The sequence below is a fragment of the Nyctereutes procyonoides genome, unplaced genomic scaffold, assembly GCF_905146905.1.
Source record: "Nyctereutes procyonoides isolate TBG_1078 unplaced genomic scaffold, NYPRO_anot_genome, whole genome shotgun sequence".
In the NCBI taxonomy this organism is placed as follows: Eukaryota; Metazoa; Chordata; class Mammalia; order Carnivora; family Canidae; genus Nyctereutes; species Nyctereutes procyonoides.
In genome coordinates this window covers 56,754,548-56,777,873 of record NW_026575049.1, presented here as the reverse complement: position 1 = coordinate 56,777,873, position 23,326 = coordinate 56,754,548, and the positions used below count along the sequence as shown (strand labels likewise).

At 40.7% G+C, this 23,326-nt stretch overlaps 1 protein-coding gene across 1 annotated transcript in view; it reads right to left on the bottom strand.

Annotated features, from left to right (window-relative positions):
* The window catches only part of EML6 (EMAP like 6), a 265,284-nt gene that overhangs the window by 111,609 nt on the left and 130,349 nt on the right, over nt 1-23,326 (bottom strand). Inside the window, exon 7 of the mRNA XM_055328998.1 lies at nt 1,652-1,853. Coding sequence (XP_055184973.1) covers nt 1,652-1,853 — 202 coding nt within the window. The remainder of the gene's footprint in view (nt 1-1,651; nt 1,854-23,326) is intronic.

Below are 23,326 nucleotides of genomic sequence, written 5' to 3'. Positions count from 1 at the left end.
ACAAAATCATGGTCCAGATGGAGGCATGCTCCTGAAAATGGGGAGCTGCACAGTGAAGAGCTTACTGATCCCTGAGGCAGCCTGCACCGTTGGGCCTAAAGCTCATGGTAGTCTTTCGATACCTCGTCCATTATTCATCATCTCACGCTGTTTTTAGCCTTGTACTATTTTAAGCAATGTAAGCTTTGCCTTACTAGCATGCAGAAACTATCACTCCCCAGTAGACTGTGCCATCCTTATAAAATCCCTAAGCTGATCTTTCTCAAGAAATTAGGACTTAGACTCTTCTTAAATTTCAATATTCAGTGTAAAAGACTGTTTGCAATTTTAGCCAAATTCATAGTTAAGGGGAATAAGACAAATTCTGACAGGGCTCCTTGGAGATGTTTGCAATTCTAAGACACATCAAAGTTACCAAAATATAAAAGCCAAAGACTTTCCTTGAAATCATTTCTATCTGGATGTGTATAAATCGGGTATCTCAGGTGCTTGAGCAACATGGTGGCACCATTTTGCCTGTTGAGAGAAGGCTCAGAGTCAAGGAAGGAAAAGGAAAAGAATAGAGTAAGTTGAGTAAAGAAAAGCTTCAACCAAATAAATACTTATGCCATGTGGAGACACATGTGTGATCTTTTAGATTGAGGGGGCTTCAGAGCTTGGTAGAGATCACAAAATGGATTTACTTTTGGATTTATACCTCATTAGTGAGCACACTGTGCCTTGATCAGATTCACAGGCGTACAGTATGAACAAGAGCAGAGGGGAAACAGGAACCTCCAGTCTAGTCTACAATGTTCTAATTCAGCTATTAGAGCCCAGAAGCAGTAATCAATCAACCAATTGATCCAGAAGCCTCTCCCTGCCACTGGCAGGCACTCTTTCTGGCTTACTTGTTGTTGGGCACTTTTAAAGGTCAGCAGCAAATACAGAAATACTGAAGTCAGGGCACAGCCTTCCTCAAGTACCTCTAAACCTATGATCGGCCTTTCAGCAGTCACAGAGATACTGGAAGTGTGCTCATTTTGCTCATTTTATGCAATGCTGTGCTCTCAAAAAATAACAAATGATCCACAGCAAGAATCCTTGAGGCCCTAATAAAATTGCCTGTTTTCTTAGGAACAAGCACTTTCCTTTGATTTGAGGACAATGTTCAAAATTCCATCTGAGAATATGCAAAGAAATAGTTGTTTACTCACACACTGAAGAGAATCCTGAAAATCAGAAATTTAAGTCCTGATGAAGACAAACTCATGAATTCACCAATGGAGATGAATGTCTATAACAAAAGTGTGAAATGCCATGTGCAGCCCCCTACAGAGGACCCAACATACAAGGGAGAAATATAATCTTACCACAAATGAATGCACATCTTCAACTGAAAGAGAAATGGGAGCCTATCTAACTAGTAGCAGTGTATTTTCACTTCTCAGAGCATTTTCATGACTTAAGATGAAGCCAAAGAAAGATAGCAACAACAAAATGCTAAGAAGCCAAGTGTTGTTGAGCTAAATGTCTCAACATTCCACTTGGAACTTGTGTGCTTCTGTACTACGGTTTATCCTTCTCTTAAATAACAAGCAAATTTGGGCACAATAAATCTGTAATCCCAAGGCAGTCAGGGAGATGACAACTGCCATTGCCCAGGCCTCACCTGACAGAGCGGTCGTCACTGCCTGTCACAGCCAGTGGCTTCTTGGGGTGCAGGGCCAGAGCCCAGAGCTCCCCCTCACAGTGGCCTTGCAGGATCAGCATTGGCTTGTCTCGTTCGCGCACGATCACTTCAAATATCTCACTGTCCTGGGTCCCTGCTAGAAGGCGGTCTGCTTTCCAGCACACGCTCCGGATAGAGAGGCCTGGTGAAAATAAAGAAATAAAATAAAAGCGTATATTCACACCGTTTACAAATAAAGAGAAACATCTAAATATCCTTTCAGCAGGATAGCGTCTAACGCCATGCATCTTAAAAACCCTGGAAGGGGAAATGTCTACTCCACACACCATTCTGTATTATTTACCATTTCCTTGCATGTGTTGGTCATTTACCCTGCTCCTTGTGATCTAGGTTTTACACACGAGTAATCACTCCCATCTGATACAGGGTAACTATGTGTTTTTTACATCAGCATGTATTTTAAATACTACATCTTAAAACGAGTGTGAGGAGAAATTGGTCTTTAGGAAAACCGACCCCTTTTTGAAATAATGTACTTCTGATCTGCTGTGGAAAAGTTAAGAGTCACTTCAATCTTTAGGATGCTAACACTGTATTAAAATTACATGTGGGCGATACTACAGAATGGTTAATTGCCATATTGCGCAAGTTTACTATGTATTTGATCAGAACCTAGACTCATTTTGCTGGATAAACAGATGTACCATGTCCCAGAAATATGCAAATGAAACTAATTTCAGTCTCAAAATACCACCAAACATTTGTCAGTGAAGATGCTATTCTCCTCTGACTTAACATTTTATAGAATCCTCTCCAAAAGCACAGTACTCCTTTGAAATACATCCTCTCCACACAGGTCTTCATTTGCCTGCCTGATTTTCTATTTCTTGGGCTTCTTGTGATCTATTTTGATCCTTTACTGGGTACGTTATTTATTTACTTAGTGCCTTTTCTCATGCTTGAATTAGAAATACAGATAGAATCCCGCTTTCATAACTACTTTAAATACAGCAGGGATGTGGTAAGCTTTGAGACCTGAGTTGTCCCTCCGGTGGGCCTCGTGTCTCTGGTATAGAAAGTACCAGAACTCAGATCTCAAGGCTTTAGTCCTGCTCTACTCCTGATTGGCCACACACCAGGGAGTGCCCTTTCTCTGTGGAAACAGTTTTTCTCCACATTAAATGCAGACTGTGATTATGGAGACCATATAACTTATCACCTATGTTGGGACCACTCTGAAAGGCAAATTAAACTTATGTACTTTAAAAATATTTACTTTTTAACCAAGAAAGCAGCTTTACCGTGTTGAAGGAAACATTTCTATCAAAATATTTTCAAATATGAAATTATAATTACACTTGAGTACCAACTGATAAATCCAGAAGATGGAGAAGAGGCAGAGCACAGAGGATTTTCAGGCCGGTGAAACTATTATGTACAACACTATAATGGTAGAGACCTGTCATCATACGTGTGCCAAAACCCACAGAATATGTAACACTGACAGCGAACTCTAACGTGACCTCTAGGCGTTGAGCGATGATGTGTCAATGCAGCTTCCCCCACTGAACAAACGTACCACTCTGCTGGGGCTGTGGATAGTCAGGAAGGCTGTGCATGTACACTGGCAGTGGGCCTAGGAGAAATTTCCATACCTTTCACTCAATTTTGCTGTGCACCTAAAACTGCTCTAAAAAAATTAAGTCTATAAAAAAATCCAGGGGGCGCCTGGGTGGCTCAGTCAGTTAAACGTCTTGTCTTCAAGACAAGATCAGGTCCTGATGCCAGGGTTCTGAGATTGAGCCCCATGTCAGACTCCCTGCTCAGCAAAGTGCCTGCTTCTCCCTCTCCCTCTGCCTGCTGCTCCTCCTGCTTGTGCTCTGTTTCTATCAAATAAATGAATAAAATCTTTTTAAAATGTCCAGGATAAGTGCTAAGCCAAATGGAATGCTGGGACAAAAGAAGGGTTAACTGGGGCTATATGGACATACTAACTATAATCCTTACCTTAATCAACTCACAGTGATCTTAAAAGGGATGAGATGATGCATTTATTTATGAAAAAAAAGTATTTTTTTTAAGGCACAAGGCTATTTTTACATGCAGTAACTCTCTTTACCCCTTGCTCTGAATTCACTGTGTGTGCCTTGAAATGGAAGGAGACAGCACATAGGCAGATTTATTATTCCTGCTTTGAGTAGTAAGTAGAGATACCTTGGCAACGGCTAGTTCAGGGTCACTCAAAATCCTGCCAGGAAACATCATGATGGGCTTTCAAGGTTGGGAAGGACACATATGTGGTGAAAGCAGCCAGGCTAAGATTGCAGAATGACAGGGCAGGCAGCTCAGCGGTAGAGGAATCTCTGCCTTGTAGCAACCATCTTTTTGCCCGATCCTTTTTTTGTCCTTCTCTCTTTTTCACACTTTTCCAGAGGTTTAGTTACCATTTTCTAATTAACATATTCCCGTTTCTTTCAGGACAAGAGTGAATTTGTTTGCCTCAGCTGGCTTTGGGTCACTTATGATTTCTTTTTATAGAAGAGGTTCAACATTTTATTCTTCAGAAACAAGAAGAGGAATAGTCTATTCCAACATCAGCAAAAAAATCAAATAATTTACTTTTTATTATATTTGTTATCCATTTCCTCTCACTAGTGTGTGTGAATATAAGAGTTTTCTCAGTTTTATTCACTGTTGTATCCTCAGTACCTAGACCAGTGCCTGGCATGTAGCATATGTTCAATAAAAATGGTTGACTAAAATAAAACATGAGAATCACAGACATTTCTTGTGTCCTTGGAAATACCAACAAATAAAAGATAACATCCTCATCCTCAATGAAAACACTGAAAGGAAGGAAGGACATATTCATTCATTTATTCAAACGGTTTTTATTAAGTACCTACCATATACTCAAGACTACAGCTTGGACAGTGAACAAGCCAGGCTCATGCCCCAATGTTTAAGACTTGCATCTGGGAGATAAGCCTCCAAAATATTTAGCTTTGAAAGCCAATAGGGCTTCTATCCATGAGCTCAACAAGGCTATAGTAAACTAAAAAGTAGTGGTTTATTGTGGCTCTCCTCCAGGGCCTTGTGCAGAGGAAACAGAAATACCCAGTCTTTCTGTGAAAGAGGACTATTTGCTTAAAGTTTCAGTCTAAAGGGGAGGCATCTAATATAATACACATCTAGAGGCCTACTGAAATCCTCTTCAAAGACTGGGGAGGCTAGGGGATGCTACATTTGCACTTTCCCTCTGCCTTGTTCCAGTTTGCTGCAATCTCTTGGAAAGAAGCCTGTGCACACAAGGGCACCATGGATTTTGTAGCTACTGCCCAAGAGCCATCCTTGAGCTCCTGGCTCTGGAGGCCAGCAGTGCCTACAAACCTGGCTCCCAAAGCATCCTAACAAATGGAGAAACAGTTCTTAATCAGCTACCCCCCAAGGTAGCAGAGACAGAGCAGAATGAGAATCCCAGTCTTTCTATGGAAGAGACTATTAAGTTATCTTCATAGCAGTGGCCTGAGGGGCCAATTGAGAAATACATACCTCTATCTTCTCCAGAGACCAGGGAAGCCAGTGGCAACCATCTTTGCACTCTCGCTCTGTCCTGCCCCAGGTCATCAGTGTCTCAAAGAAAGGAGCTTATGCTCAGGTGTGGCACCCCAGCTTTTTTGGCTGGCCCCCAGAGGATACGTCTCTTGAAAGCCTGGTTCTAAAGGCCACCAGAGCGTATGTTCACAGGTTCAACAGCATGGCAAGCAAACACACAAACAATTCTTAACTTAGCTATGACCCCAGGGCTCAGTGCAGAGAAAACAAACAGAAATGCCCATTTCCTGCTCTTTCCCTGAAAGAGGTATATGTACAAACTTTAAAAGCAGCTACCTGAGGTCTGGCCTCCAATTAGACTGAATATAGGTGCTAAGATCCTCCCCTTTGACACTGACAGGTCCTGGTACCCTCTCAACTACTAGGAAAGACAGAGAACCAAGTATGCTGTTTATACAATCATAAAGGGTTAAGGGACAACCAAGACCTAGGGCAAATTTGAACAAGAAGATTCATCTACAGGAGGGCATCTCTTTAAGACCTGGAGAGGTAGCTGTTTTATTTAATGTAGAAAAATCAACAAAGAGAATCAAGAAAAAACAAACAGAAGAATGTGTTCCAAATGAAAGAACAAAATAAAATCTCAGAAAAAGCCCCAATGAATTGGAAATAAGTCATTTACTTGATAAAGAGTTCAAAATAACAGTCACACAGATGCTCACTGAGCTCAGGGGAACAAAGCATTAACAAAGTGAGAATTTCAACAAAGAAAGAAAAAATATAAGAAAGTACCAAACAGAAATCACAGAGATGAAAACAATAACTGAACTGAATAATACACTAGAGGGGTTTAAGGGCAAACTAGATGAAGAAGGAAAAATATCAGTAAACTCAAACAGAGGGCAGTGGAACTCACCCAATCAGAGCAGCAAAAAAGAAAAAAAAAAGAATGAAAAAGCACAAAGACAGCTTTAGGAATTTATGAAACAACACCAAGTAGACTAATATTGGCATTATAAGGGTCCCAGAAGGAGAAGAGAGAGACAATGGGGCAGGAAACTCATTTGCAGAAATAATGACTGAAAATTTCCCTAACATAGGGATGGAAACATACATTCCAGATCAAAGAAACAGAGAGCTCCACATAAGACAACCCAAAGAAAACCAAGACACATTATAATTAAGGTGTCCAAAGTTAAAGATAAGGAGAGAATCTTAAAAGTAGCAAGAGAAAAACAATGTGTTTTGTACAAGAGAAGTCCCATTAAGACTATAAGCTGATTTTTTAGCAGAAACTTTGCAGGCCAGAGAAAGTGGCACAATATACTTGCTGAAAAAAAAAAACTGCGAAGAAGAAAGAAGAAAGAAGGGGGGAGTGGGGAAGGAGGGAGAGGAGGAGGAGGAGAAGAAGAGGAAGAAGAAGAAATCTAAAACATCCCAGAGTACTGTCTATTGTTTATGCATGCTTATATCTGTAGTAAAAGTAAACAATAAAAGAAATGCATGGATGGAATAGATGTCAAATACAAGATGGTGTAAACTTCTAGAAGAAGGGAGAAAAGATTAAATGAGAGAGACAGAGATATAGACTTCTACTATGTCTATGTTTCATTATAGTTTTTAAAAAGATTTAGAACAAATAAGGTAAAAATGATAAGATTTGCCAAAGCTGGGTAGAGGGAATCTGGATCCTTGTTATATGATCATTCTTTTAATATGTTAGAAATGTTTCATATCAGGTAAAATAAACTATCTTTTAATATATATATATATAAAAAGAAAAGAATTGACAACTAAAAATACTTTACCTGACAAAGTCATCCTTCAGAATTGAAGGAGAGAGACTTTTCCAGACAATCAAAAGCTAAAAGTCTTCATCTCCATTAGAAAAGCCTGACAAGAAACGTTCTGGGGACTTCTTTGAGATAAAAAGGCACCAGTCAATAATAGGAAAACATATGAAATTATAAATCTCACTAGTAAAGGTAGATATAGAGTAAAATTCAGAATAATTTAATGTTGCACAGGTGGTGGGTTAATTACATATAAAAGATGAAAGTTAAAAGAAAAAAGTAAAAACAACTATAATGAGTTGTTAATGGACAAAAGAAAAAGATGTAAGTTGGGACATCAAAAGCAAACCATGGGGGATGCCTGGGTAGCTCAGTGGTTGAGCATCTGCCTTTGACTCAGGGCGTGATCCTGGGTTTGGGAATTGAGGCCTGCATTGGATTCCCTGTGGGGAGCATGCTTCACCCATGGTCTATGTCTCTGTGTCTGAGTAAATAAATTTTAAAAATTAAAAAAAAAAAAGCACGGGAGGGAGGAATAAAAATGCAGAACTTTAGAATGTATCCAAACTGAAACTATCATCAACTTAAAATAGACCGTTATAAGTTGTTTTAGGAAAGCCTCATGGTAACCACAAAGCAAAACTATAGTGGATAAAGGAATCTAAGCATACCACTACACTGCAGAAAATCATCAAATCACAAAGGAAGAGAGCATGAGAAGAATGAAGGAATTACAAAATAGCCAGGAAACAACTGACAAACAAACAGGAAGTAATACCTGTGAGTAATTACTTTAAATGTAAATGGATAAATTCTCCAATCCAAAGATATAGGGTGGCTGATAGATTGAAAAAAAAATAAGTAAGACTTATCTATGTGTTGCCTACAACAGATTCACTTCAGATCTAAGGACACACAAAGACTAAAAGTAAAGGAACAGAAAAAGGTATTCCATGCAAACAAAAACCAAAAGAAATCTGGGATACCTATACAAAATAGGTGTGAAGACAGACTGTAGTAAGAGGCAAAGAAGGTCATTATATAACAATAAAGGCATCAATCCAACAAAAGAATATATTTGTAAATGCTTATAGACATATCATAGGAGAATCCAAATATATAAAGCAAATACTGACAGACCTAAAGGGAGAAATGAATAGCAATACAATATAGTAGCAGACTTTAATACCCTACTTTCATCAGTGGATAGATCATCCAGACATTAAATCAATAAGGAAACATTGACCTTAAATGACACATTAGACCAGATGGACTTAAAAGACATTTAAAGGACATCCCATCCAAAAGCCGCATAGTACACATTCTTCTCAAGTGCACATGGACAGATCATATGTTAGGCCACAAAACAAGTTTTAATAAATTTAAGAAGATTGGAATCCTATCAGGCATCTTTTCTGACCACAGTGGTTTGAAACTAGAAATCAATGACAAGAACAAAACTGGAAAATTCACATATGTGTGAAGATTAAACATGTTAGTGAACAACCAATGGGTCATAAAGAAATCAAATGAGAAAAACATATAGAAATAGAAATCCAACATGCCAAAACCTAGGAGAGGCAGCAAGGGCAGTTCCAAGAGGGAAGTTCACAGCAATAAAAGCCTACATTAAATAACAAGAAAGATTATTAAGTTAACAACCTAAATCTATAGCTCAAGGAACTAGAAAAGAAGAACAAATGAAGCTCAAAGTTAGGAGAAAGAAGTAAAAGATCAGAGCAGAAATAAATGAGGTAAGAGACTAAAAAAATAATAGAAAATATCAGTGGAACTAAGAGCTGGGTTTTGTTTTGTTTTTTAACAGATAAGTAAAAGACAAACCTTAAGCTAGACTTACCAAGAAAAAAGAGAGGACCCAGAAAAAATGAGAAATGAAAGAGGGAAGGGGCAGCAGGGGTGGCTCAGCGGATTAGCGCCACCTTCAGCACAGGGAGTGATCCTGGAGGCCCTGGGGTCAAGTCCCACCTCAGGCTCCCTGCATGGAGCCTGCTTCTCCCTCTGCCTATGTCTGTGCCTCTCTCTCTGTGTTTCTCATGAATAAATAAAATCTTAAAAAAAAAAAAGAAATAGGAGGCATTACAACTGATATCACAGAAATACAAAGGATCCTTAAGAGACCTCTATGAAGGGATATATGCATACAAACTGGACAACCGAGAAGAAATGGAAAAATTCCTAAAAACATCCAATCTAAATTAAGTAGAAAATATGAACAGACCAGTAACAAATAAGGATATTGAATCAGTAATCAAAAACCTCCCAACAGAGAAAAGTCCAGTATCAGATGGCCTCACTGGTGAATTCTATGACACATTTAAAAAAAAATGAATATTAATCCTTCTAAGGTACTTCCAAAAAATGAGAAGGAAACCCTTCCAAACTGATTTTATGAGGCCAAGACAACCCTGATACCAAAACCAGACAAAGACACCGTAAGAAAATTATAGCCCAGTTTCCCTGATAAATATATATACAAAAATCCTCAAAAAAATATTAGCAAACCAGATTCAACAATACATTAAAAAGGTTCATATATCATGATCAAGAAGGATTTATTCCACAGATGGAGGGATGGTACAGCATCTGCAAATGAGTCAATATGATACACCTCATTAACAAAATAAAGGATATAAGTCATATGATCATCTCAATATACAGAAAAAGCATCTAACAAAACTCAATATTCATTCGTGATAAAAATTCAATAAAGCATGTATGGAGGGAATGTACCTCAATATAACAAAGGCCACACATGAGAAGTCTACAGATAACATTATACTCAATGGTGAAAAGCTGAAATCTTTTTTCTAAGATGAGGAACAATACAAGGATGCTCACTCTTCTCACTTTCTATTCACTTTTATTTGTAGTATTTAGAAGTCTTACCCAGAGCAACTGGCAAGAAAAAAAAAGACATCCAAATTGGAAAGGAAGAAGTAAAACGGTTGCTATTTGCAGATAACATTTGATATATAGAAAACCCTAAAGAGCACAAAAAGACTTAGAACTAGTCATAAATTCAGTGAAGTTGCAGGATACAAAATCAACACCCCAAAATCTGCTGCATTTGTACATGCTAAAAATGAACTATCAGATGCAAGAGAAATTAAGAAAAGAAACCCATCGACAATTGCCTCAAAAAAAAAAAAAAAGTAGGAATAAATTTAAACAAGAAAGACCTGTAGACTGAAAATAAGACATTGATGAAAAAAGCCAAAGATGACACAAAACCATGGAAAAATACTCTGTTCACATGAACTGGAGGAAGATTGTTAAACTATGTAGGATGGCCATACTACACAAAGCAACCTACAGTTTTGATGCAATCCTTATCAAAATTCTAGTGGCATTTTTTTGTGCAATAAACAATCCTAAAATTTGTTGTATGGAACTACAAGAGACCCTGAGTAGCCAAAACAATCTTAAGAACAAAACTGGAGGCAACATGCTTCCTGAGTTTGAACGCTATTACAAACCCATAGTAATCCAAACAGTATGGTATTGGCATAAGAAGAGACACAAAGATCCATGGAACAGAACAGAGATTCCATAAATAAATCCATTCATATATGATCAATTAATTTATGACAAAGGAGTCAAGAATACACAGCAGGAAAGGGACAGTCTTTTCAATAGCAGGTGTTGGGAAGACTGGATGGCCACATGGAACTGGACCACTATCTCACATCATACACAAGAGTTAACCTGAAATGGATTTAGGAACATAAAAGCTGAAACCATAAAACTCCTACAAGAAACATAGACCATAAACTCTCTGAAGTCATTCCAGGCAATGATTTTTTTTTGGCTCCTACACCAAAAGTAAAGGCAACAAAAGCAAAACTACACAAGTGGGAGTATATCAAACTAAAAAGCTTCTGCACAGCAAAGGAAAGTAAAAGCATAATGAAAAAAACGTAACCTACTGAATGGAGGAATATATTGTCAATCACGTATCTGATTAAAGATTAATATGTGGGAATCCCTGGGTGGCTCGGTGGTTTAGCACCTGCCTTTGGCCCAGGGCATGATCCTGGAGACCCGGAATCCCCACATCAGGCTCCCTGCATGGAGCCTGCTTCTCTCTCTCCCTCTCTCTGTGTCTCCCATGAATAAATAAATAAAATCTTTTTAAAAAAGGATTAATATGCAAAATATACTAATAACTCATACAGCTGGGGCAAAAAAAAAAAAAAAAAAGACTCCAATTTAAAAATGGGCAGAGAATCTGAGTAGACATTTCTCCAAAGAAGACATACAGATAGCCAACAGGTACATGAAAAGGTGCTCAACATCCTTAATCACCAGGGAAACATAAATCATAACCACAATGAGGCATCACCACGCAGTGGCTATCATTAAAAATGACAAGAAAGGGGACATCTGGGTGGCTCACTGGTTGAATATCTGCCTTCAGCTCAGGGCATGATCCCAGGGTCCCGAGATCGAGTCCCACACCCGGCTCCCCGCAGGGTACATCTACCCCTCTGCCTATGTCTCTGCCTGTCTCTCATGAATAAATAATATCTTAAAAAAAAAAAAGACAAGAAAGAACATGCATTGGGGAGGACATGCAGAAAAGGGAACACTTGTACACTGCCAGTGGGAATGTAAATGGGTTCAGTCACTATGGTAAGCAACAGGTTTCTCAAAAACTAAAAATACAACTAACATATGATCAAGCAATTCGACATAGATGTTTACCCAAAGGAAACAAAAACACTAATTCAAAAGGAAAATGAAACCCCAAGTTCACTGCAGCATTATTTATAATAGGCTGATTCTAGGTTCGTGCTACTTGTTTATCGATGGATGAATGCATAAAGAAAATGTGATATACACACAATGGAATATTTTCCAGCCATAAAAATGGAAATCCTGCCATTTGGGACAACATGGGTAGACCTTGAGGGCATTATGCTAAGCCAGGTAAGTCAGATATAGAAATACAAATACTATTCCAATTCACTTATATGTGGAATCTAAAAAGCAAACTAGTAAACAAAAGCCCCTGAATTCACTGATACAAGGAACAGATTGGTGGTTGCCCAGGTAGAGGGGCGGAAGGTAGGTGAAAGGGGGGAAGGTGGTCAAAGGACACAAACACAGAGTTGTAAGGTAAGTCAGTCCTGGGAATGTAATGAACAACATGAAAATGATAGGTTTATAATACTGTAGTGTAGATTTTTAGGTTGCTGAGAGAGTAGATCTTAAAAGTCCTCATTAAAAGAAAAAAAAAGTACCTATGTATTGTGATCATTTGCTACATATACAGATACGGAATCATCACGTACACAGGAAACGAATAGGTAATTGTATCTCAATAAACATGATATACACATACAGATAGTACACCCAGATCTCAGCAATGTGTTATACAGTTTAACTCTTTCTAAATATTCAAACCACAGTCCCTCCATAATTCCACTGACTGTCTTCAAGACTGACTGACCCTTTCCCAGCAGGCCTGGCCCCTACGGCTGCCGTATAGCATGAGCACGCCTGTTCTTCCCCATGGCCTCCGACAGCATATCCTGCTCCGTGAGGCTAAATGGCTTGAAAACTGAAATTTCTACCAAAGATCCGACATTGTATTTGGTCCAGCATACATTTTTTTTTCTCCCCACTACCCCAACTGTTTTTTACCCACTTATTTTGGGGAACAAATACAGAAAGGTACGAGAATATTGTTACAAATAATCTGCCACCTGGAATCGCCAAATGTTAACATTTAAAAAATGTTTGCTTTGTCTTTTTAAAAGAGGGTTAGGAACAAAGAAAAACTCTCCAACTCAGTGAAAACTGATGAGCCAGTCAAGTTACACGGCACCCACTGTGCTTTCCGACTGTGTCCAGAGTTCTTGCGTCCCTCCGTGGGGCCTCAGGGGTTTGGCAAGGAGAGGGCCAGAAAACAAGAGACCAGGAGGCCGAGTTTGAGGACCCCACCCCTGGTTCCCTCAGTACCTTGCCGTGTGTGTGTCATAGCAGGTTGCCACCAAACTAGCCACCATATGGAGAGGCTTTATAGAGGGCAAGGGCAGTTGAGTAAAACTGATACGGATTCTTTCTGGCTAAAGATGGGCGGAGGGGGGGAGGAGAAAGAAGGAGGGAAGGAGTTGTTACATTTTCATTGTTTACAACATAAACTTGATGAGATGTGAACAGTTTCCGCTCAGGGACCAACTCAGGCTCTCCACAAATACTCCCTTCTTCCAACAGATGAATTGTATTTTGTCACATGAGGAGTCACAGTATTTTTTAACCCCAGGAGTCTACCTAAAAGGATGGATAGGGCCACTCTGACTTCCAAGATAACCGTTGAAAACAGGAATCACGTCCTGAGAACAACGCAGTGGGTAACTGTATTCCAGTTTCCTAATAACATCTTGTTTTCATCATTTCTAAACCTAGCTGCTGTTCTGCATGCAAGACTGGCGAGAGAACGGCAGAGTCTCTCCTGGGTACGTCCTGGAGAGACCCTGGAGAGCGGCAGATCCCCAACAGTGTCCTCACACCACCGTCCTTCTATCTGTTGAGGCTTGGTTTTAACTTCTCTGACACAAATGCAGCGAACAGCAATGTAATCGTGGTTTCCTAGCCCGACTGGCCAAGGTGGCCACTGCAGCAGGAAATTAAGAAGGTGTCTTTGCTCTTTTGCCTTCTGCTATGGGAATCCAAAAAAAACAGAAGGGATTATTTGGAACATGGTTAGAAATTCACCAATGATAAAGACAGCGCCAGGAAAAAAAAATAATTCCAATTATTTAAAACCACAGAAGTGCTCTTTTCTTCTGGATAAGTGCATGTTTCGGAGACTTTTGACAGTAGGAGCTGAAGGTATTTTGCGGACTTGGTGAGCTGGCCTTCCCTGACACTGCTCTAGGGGAAATGTGGCGCTGGGGCCTGTGCTTGGTCAAGACAGCCAGCAGATGGCAGTAAAGAGCAACCACCCACTTAAAAAGTCCTCTGAGGCAAAGACCAAAATCTCACCAGCCCTTTGCAGGGTTTTATATTCAGACCAGAGAGTAGTAAACAGCATTTTCCCAATCCTTTTGGCAAATGTCCTGAAACCAGGGCATGGGTAGATCTAGTCCATGAGTATCACGAACATCAACACAGACCTAAAGGACATTGCTTATTTTTCCATCAGTTCACTGAACGGTTAAGTACCTAGGCTGGTCTTCTATGCCATCCCTAGCCCCTCCCAGCTGTGACATGGCAAGTGTTCAGGCTTTCAAATCTTTAGTTTCCCTGTCTGTAAAGTGGAGAGAATATTGGCACTCATACTTTACAGCACTGTTATGAAGAATCAATATAATCATATATTTACACGTGACCCAGGGTCTGGCACTTAGGAAATTAACAAATATGAGTTGTTATTATCTTTTTTTTTTTTTTTTAGGATTTGACAGAGAGACAGAGTGAGTGGGCGCATGCGCACACCAGAGAACACAAGCAAGGGGGGAATGGCAGAGGGAGAAAAAGAAGCAGGTTCTCTGCCGAGCAGGGAGCCTGACACAGGGCTCGATCCTACGACCCTGGGATTATGACCTGAACAAAGGCAGGTGTTTAACCAATTGATCCACCAGGTGCCCTGAGTTGTTATTATCTTAACCACCAAGTTTTTATTAGTCTCAGTGTAAAGCACCCTGTTGTATATGCAGATTCCAGCTCCAGGCAGAGTTAACACCAGGAGCTATGAAGAAGTTACAGCATGCACCTTCCCCGGAGTTTCTTAGTTGCTTCCATGTGTTACAACTTAAGTGTTGTTGTTTGTTATTTTGATGTGCTAGCACCACCGACTCTTAGAAGGAAAAGTTATGGTCCAACCCACAAAGACAGGACAAACTATATGGGGAATAAAATGGTCTTTCCCTCCAATTATTTGGCCCGAGAAAGGAAGACCGTCTGTGCTGTCCACGTGTTGAGAACCACCACCAAGCTGTTCCCAAGCTAACATGTCTTTCGAGACCTCGTCACATTGTTGAAAATTCCGATTTCCAGGCTATACCACTAGCTGATTCTTTAGCCATAGGGAGGAAAATTCTGCCCTAGCAGATTAGAGATCCCAAGTTGATGAGCAGAAAGCAAAAAAGGCAGTGCTATACTGAGAAGTCAAATCCAAGTCACACAAGCTAGCTGTGGAAATGGGCAGGAATGATCATCATCGACATTACCCAGCCGTCGGCCCAGAACTTTACATACACTCTAGGAATGCTCACAATGGCTTGGAAGGAGGCCCCACGGACAGCACCAGGCCCTAAATGGGGACAGGAAATATCGAACAAATGAGGAAATGACAACATTGACTGTGTACAGTAATTGCCCCAAGTCCTATAATGGGCAAGCGACAAAGAACAAAAATGAGGATTCAGTTCAAGTCTGGAGCAAACACTGTTCCCCACAAAGGCAATGCTCTCCTCTGTGGATATGCTCCCAGGACCAATACCAAAAATTAAACAAGATATGGTGATGGCTTTTTCCTATAAACCCAACCTCATTAAAGATGCAGTACTAAGGAGAACCCTCAGTAAAGAGATAAAAGATAATAAAAAAGCACTCACAAAAGCGAGTTCACACAGAGGGAAGATGAGTATAGGGAGAGGATGTGGAAATGACAGCAGGGCCCTCTGAGGCTTCTTGACTCCCCTCTGGAGGGGGTGACTTAGGTCATGGAGGTTGACTAGAGCAGGCCAGGGACTTCTGGCCCTCACAGCAGTTCTCGTGTCCTCAGGGTAACACTGAAGGTGGAGTTTGGAAACTTGAAGGAAACAAGAGGGAGGGAGTCTCTTCAGGGATTCGTGAGCACAGGTCACCTGTGATCACACAGCTCTCATACCCTGGGAGCTGCTATGCCTGGGGACTTCGGGTTTAAGGATTAAATGGGACCCTGCATGCAGAGCACTTAGCACAAAGATCTCCACAGAGTGGGCACTGGGAGCTGCGACATGAGCCACTGGGCCTCATCACAGGCCAAACAGGGGCTAGCCCTAAATTAGTCAGCAGGCTGCCTGTAGCACGAAAAGCCCACAGCCTGCTGCTGGTGCCTACATGGGCTCTCTGCCTGAGAATTCCAACAGCATTCATAATGAAAGTTACTCTTCACCATCCCTGGCTACTTCAAAATTCTTTCCGCAAGATCCCAAATCCTGTGGCCATAGGAAACCTAAAGCATCTACACAGCTTAACAGGTCCTCAGAAAATAGAAACACATGACCAATCTCACCCAGCAAAGAAACACCCAAGCTAGTTTTTATGTAAGATATGCTCAGAAAGAGTGTTTAGAGGGGAATTAGAATGAACCAGACAGTCAGCTTCTGCTTGTCTGACACCACATTCCACCCCGAGTCTGAATGAACAATGCCACACACATCTCTTGGCAGCCTATTTTACCATCCCCACCTCCTGCTCATGCTAGGTCCCCTGCAGCACCTCCATGTTCTCAGCAGAACAGTGAAGGAGATGCCATGGTCCCAAGGACAATGGTGGGCAGACAGAGAGAGAGGGGACAGAGGAAAGGAAGGAAGCCACCCAGAGAACCAGGAGAACAATAGGAGGTGCTTGCTTTGCTTCTATTGTAAACAAAAGAAGCAAAGCAAGGTGTTCTGAGATTTGAGAGTTAGTCTCTTGAATATTCTACACCAAGTTTGCTCAGCCACAACACTGTTAACACTGAGTGCTGGATAATTCTTTCTTGTGCACTGATCATATAGCAAATGTCACTCTAAGATGTTCAGTAGTGTCCCTGGGATCTAGTCAGATATGCCAGTCACACTCCACAGCTGGGACAATCAAAAACATCTCCAAACAATGCCAATTGTCCTCTAGTGGACAAAATAACCCATGATTGAGAACTCAACTCCATGATCCTCCATGTTGTCTGAGGCAGAAAAACAGTAGCATTAAGAAGAATAAACAGTGGGGAAGAACAACCTGGATTCTCACCTTCAATCTTGCCCCCTGCTCCAGAACAGGGTGACTTATCCGAAGTGACAGCCATAAGTACCTCCCTAAACCTTTCTCTGACCTCCTATCATTTAGTTGAACACCCAGGATGACACGAAGAAAGAAACCAAGCTGTGTGTCCTGTGTCCTTGTCACTTGTGCTCCTCCCCAAGGCTCTGCGCCCCAGTCACTCACATTCCTCTTCATGCACTCTTCATTCCTTCAGCAGTAGCAGCTGTTTCCAGGGCACCTGCAGGTGCCAGGCACTGTTTTAAGCCCTTGAGAGGCGTCAGTGAACAAAGAGATCACTGCTCTTGTGGAAACAGACAACAGCCATAAGCATAATAAAAAGCAGATCATGTGGGTTGTTATAAGGTGAGAAGTAGATCTGGCAAAGGGGAAGGGGAAAGCCTGGGGTAGTAAGAGGCAGAGTGGGCTTCAGTTTTACATGAGGCATCAGGACAGGTTCATCTGAGCAAAGTCCTGAAGAAGAGGGCAGTAGTCATGCAGATGCTGGGCAGAGCGTTACAGGAGAGGGGGCAGCCCGGGAGCGCAGAGATCACAGGTAGCAGTGGTAAGCAGAGCAGATGGGAGGGCAGAGGAGGAGGAGGAGGAGGAGGAGGAGGAGGAGGAAGGCATGAGGAGGGAGACATTGGTAGACCATCCTGAGGACTTTGATCCTTTGAGGAAAAGAATAATGCGATTTGGCTTGCGTAAATTGTGAATAATCCCTCTAACTGCTAGTCTGAGGATAATGTTTGAAGTAGGGACATGAGGTATAGAGCAACTACAGAAATCTATGGGAGAGATAGTGGCCCAGGCCAGCAATGGGGCAGCAGAAGTGGTGAAAAGTCTAAGGGGCATCTCCTATCCTGGGGAGTTTAGCCTCCTACTCTTGCTTAATGCTGCCTGCCCTAATAATACAAGATATCTCTGGATTCAGAGTTTAGAAAGTTCATTAGAGCCACAATTCAACAAGTATGTGTTGGAAGTTAAAGTAAATACACAAAAAAACTCCATTAAAATGCCTGAAATGGGGCAGCCCCAGTGGCTCAGCAGTTTAGCGCCACCTTCAGCCCAGGGTGGGATCCTAGAGACACAGGATCGAGTCCCATGTCAGGTTCCCCGTATGGAGCCTGCTTCTCCCTCTGCCGGTGTCTCTGCCTCTGTGTGTGTGTGTGTGTGTGTGTGTGTGTCTCATGAATAAATAAAATCTTTTTTTAAAAAAATGCCTGAAACATGCTTTTTAGAAGAGCTTATCCAGTTTCTAGGAATGTATCTGACACTTAGGAGAAGCTTAATAAATGTTTATTGAATGAGTACAGCTTATACTATGTGAATAATTACTATGTTCCTTTAGACATAATCACTTACAACCAGTAACTCCAAGTATTTATTACCATTGATGTAATTCATTTTGGTTGCCTTGCTGTAAGAATTATTTTTGGCTTTCTTGTTATTGATGTAAGTCATTTAAGCTTCATTATTTTATGCAGATCATAAATTTGTTTTCAAAACGATCTGAGGGATCCCTGGGTGGCGCAGTGGTTTGGCGCCTGCCTTTGGCCCAGGGCGTGATCCTGGAGACCCGGGATCAAATCCCATATTGGGCTCCCGGTGCATGGAGCCTGCTTCTCCCTCTGCCTGTGTCTCTGCACCCCTCTCTCTCTCTCTCTCTCTCTCTCTCTCTGTGACTATCATAAATAAATAAATTAAAAAAAAATTCAAAACGATCTGACTCCAGGATCCCTGGGTGGCTCAGTGGTTGAGCATCTGCCTTCCTGGAGTCCTGGGATCGAGTCCCACATCAGGCTCCCTGCATGGAGCCTGTTTCTCCCTCTGCCTGTGTCTCTGCTTCTCTCTTGCTCTCTCACAAATAAATAAATAAAACCTTTAAAAAAAATGATCTGACTCCAAATGCAAGAAGTTTGAAGTAAGATAGAAATTAGAGCCCAAATCCTATAATTAGCTGGATGCCCATGACCTGACCTTATTATATTCATCCATAGGGTGAGAGTTCTGTGTGCTCACATCCAATGTCTCTACCAGCTTGCAAATTCCAGTATTTTTCACTGAAAAATATGTTGAGCGTTCCACCATCCCATATTTCTGAGATTCCTTAGAAATACCATATGATCTAATTCCTTGGGGTTAATTGCGCTGTGGTAGAAGATTTTGGATTTTGGACTCATGTAATACATATGATGGGGTCTGGAACAGCACCTTGAAATCAAATACTTCTGCAGTGATGTGTAAGAATATTCACACACATGAAGATAAACAGCCTCATGTAAGTTCAGGTCAAGTTTCACCATCAAATAAGTTATTAAAAATATTGTGGGGAAAAAACCAATTAAGTTGGACCCTTACCCTATACCATATACAAAAATTAATTCAAAATGAATCAAAGACCTAAACAGAAAAGCTAAAGCTATAAAATCTTTAGGGGAAAACTTCATAATACAGTATTTTTGGTAATGATTCTTTTGGATATGATACCAAAAGCACAGGTAACAAAAAAATAAATTGGGCTGCATCAAAATTAAAAACTTCTATGCATCACAAGAAAATCAACATAGTAAAAAGGCAACTTATGGAATGGAAAAAATGTATGCAAACCACAAATATGATAAGGAGTTAATATTCAGAATATATAAAGAACTCTTAAGATGTGGCAACAAAAAAACCAAATAACCTGATTTTATTTTTTAAAGATCTGACAGAGAGAGAGAGAGAGCGCACAAATAGGGGGCGCAGTAAAGAGACAGGGAGAAGCAATGCAGGGCTCGATCATGATCTGAGCCATGACCTGGGACCTGGGATCATGACCTGAACCAAAGGCAGATGCTTAACTGACTGAGCCACTCAGGCACCCCAAAAACAACCTCATTTTAAAATAGGCAAAGAATTTGAATAGAAATCTCTCCAAAGAAGATACACAAATGACCAACAGGCTTATGAAAAATGCTCAGTATCACTAATCTTAAGGGAAATGCCAATCAAAACCATAACATACCACTTCACACCTATTAGAATAGCTGCTGTTAAAAAAAAAAGACTTGGCAAGGATGCGGAGAAAATGGAACCCTGTGCAATGCTGGTAGGAATATAAAATAGTGCAGCTGCTATGGAAAACAGTATGGCAGTTTCTCAAGAAAATTAAAAATAGAAATACCATATGATCCAATAATTCCACTTCTAGATATATATTCAAAGGAATTGAATGCAGGGTCTCAGAGAGATATTTGTACAGCCATGTTCACTGCAGCATTATTCACAATAGCCAAAAGGTGGAAGCAACTCACAGATGAGTGGATAAATAAAATGTGGCATATACAATGGAATATTATTCAGCCTTAAAAAGGAAGGAAATTCTAGCATATACTATGACATGGATGAATCCTGAAGACATCATGCCAAGAGAAATAAGCCAATCATAGAAGAGCAAATCTTGTATGACTTCAGTTATATGAGGTAACTGAAATAGGTAAATTCATAGAAACAGCAAGTAGAATGGTGGCTTCCAGGGGCCAGAAGAGTAGAAAGGAGAGTTATTGTGTAATGGGTATGAAGTTTCAGTTTGGGAAAATGAAAAATGTTCTTGAGATGATGGTCCTGATAATTGTACAATATGAATGGATTTAACTGATGCCACAGATATGCCCACTTAGAAATAGTTAAAATGGAGGACTTCTAGGGAAGATGGAAGAGTAGGAAGATCCTAAGCTCACCTTGACCTACAGATACAACTAGATAATACCCGCATAAGTCTAAGTGCCCCAGAAACAGGACCCAAAGACTGGCAGAACAAATTCTCTACAGCTAAATATAGATGAGGCCACATCGAAGAGGAGAGGAAGGGTGGAGAAGCAGTTGGGAGTTAAATGGACCCACAGGACTTTCCATGGGAGGGAGAGATGCTGAGGGTACAGAGAAGAGAAAAACAGACTCTCACACCAGGGAGCCCACTCAGGGAAGATGAATCTCTTTAACATTCGACTTTGAAAAGCAGAGGGGCTGAATTTTGTGAGTTCTTAAAATCAGTGAGGACTAAAACCTGGAACTTTAAAAATCAGCAGGCTCAGCTCTGCAAGAGCCAGGAGAGTGAAAGGAAATGAAGTCCCCACTCTTACAGGGCACAACAAACAGCTCTGTGGAGATGCAGCATAAAGGAAGCAGTTTGAAAAATGCCTAGAGTATACAAAAAGTAAATTTGTTTACTAATCTCAAAGCATGCTGAAGGGGCAGGAGTCATTGGGAGACGTCTCCAGGAACACAGGAGCTGGCAAGCACCATTTCTCTCCCCCACCCTACATTAAACACACAGACACCTGCAGGAACCAGCACAGTAGCACCAACACTCCTACCTAACTTGCTAATACTATGTCTCACCTCTGTGTCCCCTTGTGGACATGCCCCTTCTAGATAGCCCCCAGCTCCAGGTCCCTTCCACAGCAGACCTATGCAAACCTTACTAACAATATGCATTCCACTCTCATGTTCTCCTGCAGTTCAGTGCTACTGCATCTCTGGCAAATGCCTGTTCTGACTCAACTCAAGCCCAAGTTGGACTAAGGCCCACTGACAATACAAGGGACCAAACACTGTCTACAACAAGCAAGCAGACTCACTGCAGAGGACTAGACTAAAGGCAAAAGTGGCTCAGCCACAACAGTAGGACACATACAACACACATAGGAGACAACCTTGAAGCACCAGGTTCTGGTGAACAGGGGACATTGCACTATAGGGCATTATAGGACCTTTTTTTTTTTATAAGGCCACCACGTTCAAGAACAGGAGACATAGCTGACTTTCCTAACACAGAGAAACAGATACAGAAAGTTAGACAAAATGAGAAGATGGAGGAATGTGTCCCAAATGAAAGAATGGGAAAAAAATCACTGCAAAAGAGTTAAATTAAATGGAGATAAGTAATATGCCTGATAGAGAATTTAAAGTAAATGTCACAGATACTCACTGGACTTGAGAAAAGAATGGAGTACCTCAGTGAGACCCTTAAAGAGATAAAAAAAAAAAAAAGAACCAATCAGAGATGAAGAACTCAATAATTGAAATTAAAAATACACTAGATAGAATAAGCAGTAGACTGAAGGAAGCAGAAGAATGATCACTGGCCTGGAAGACCGAATAATGAAAAGCAATCAAGCTAAATCGGAGAGAGAGAAAAAAAAATAATAAAAAGTGAAAATAGACTTAGGGAACTCAGTGACACCATCAAGTGTAATAATAACATTTACATTATATAGATTCCAGAAGGAAAGGAGAGACAAAAAGGGGGCAGAAAAAAAAGGGGGGGGGCAGAAAATTTATTTTAAGAAGTAATAGCTGAAAAAGTCCTAAATTTGAGGAAAGAAACAGAAATCCAGATCCAAAAGGCATGTAGAGCCCCGGCCAAAATCAACTCAAGGAGGTCCACACCAAGACATCTAGTAATTAGAGTGGTGAAAAGTACTGATAAAAGGGGAATTTAAAGAGCAGCAAGAGAAAAGAAAACAGTTACCTACAAGGGAAACCTCATAAAACTATAAACTAATTTTTCAGCAGAAACTTTGCAGGTCAGGAGAGTGGCATGTCAGAAGAGAGTGGCATGATACATTCAAAGTGTTGAAGGAAAAAAACCTACAGCCAAGAATATTCTATCTAATAAACTATTCTTTAGAATAGAAGGAAAGATAAAGAGGATGCCTGGGTGGCTCAGTGGTTGGACACCTGCCTTTGGCTCAGGTCGAGATCCCAGAGTCCCAGGATCGAGTCCCACAACAAGCTCCCTATAGGAATCTGCTTCTCCCTCTGCCTGTGTCTCTGCCTCTGTCTATGTGTCTCTCATGAATAAATAAAATCTTTTTTAAAAAATATTTTATTATTTATTTATTCACGAGAGACACACACAGAGAGAGAGAGAGAGAGAGAGAGGCAGAGACACAGTCAGAGAAAGAAACAGGCTCCACGCAGGGAGCCGGATGCAGGACTTGATCCCAGGTCTTCAGGATTACATCCTGGGCTGAAGGTGGCACCAAACCACTGGGCCACCCAGGCTGCTCAAATAAATAAAATCTTTAAAAAAAAAATAGTTTCCCAGACAAATAAAACTTAAAGAAATTCATGACCACTAAACCAGACCTACAAGAAAAGTTAAAGGGAACTCTTTGAGGGAAAAGAAAGACCATAAGTAGGAGTAAGAAAAATAGGAAACAAAAAGCACAAAATAATAACTATATCTATAAAAATCAGTCAATGGATTCACAAAATTAAAAAAGGTAAAATATGAAACCATACACCTAAAACTTGGGGAGAGAAGAGGAGTAAAGAGTGGGTT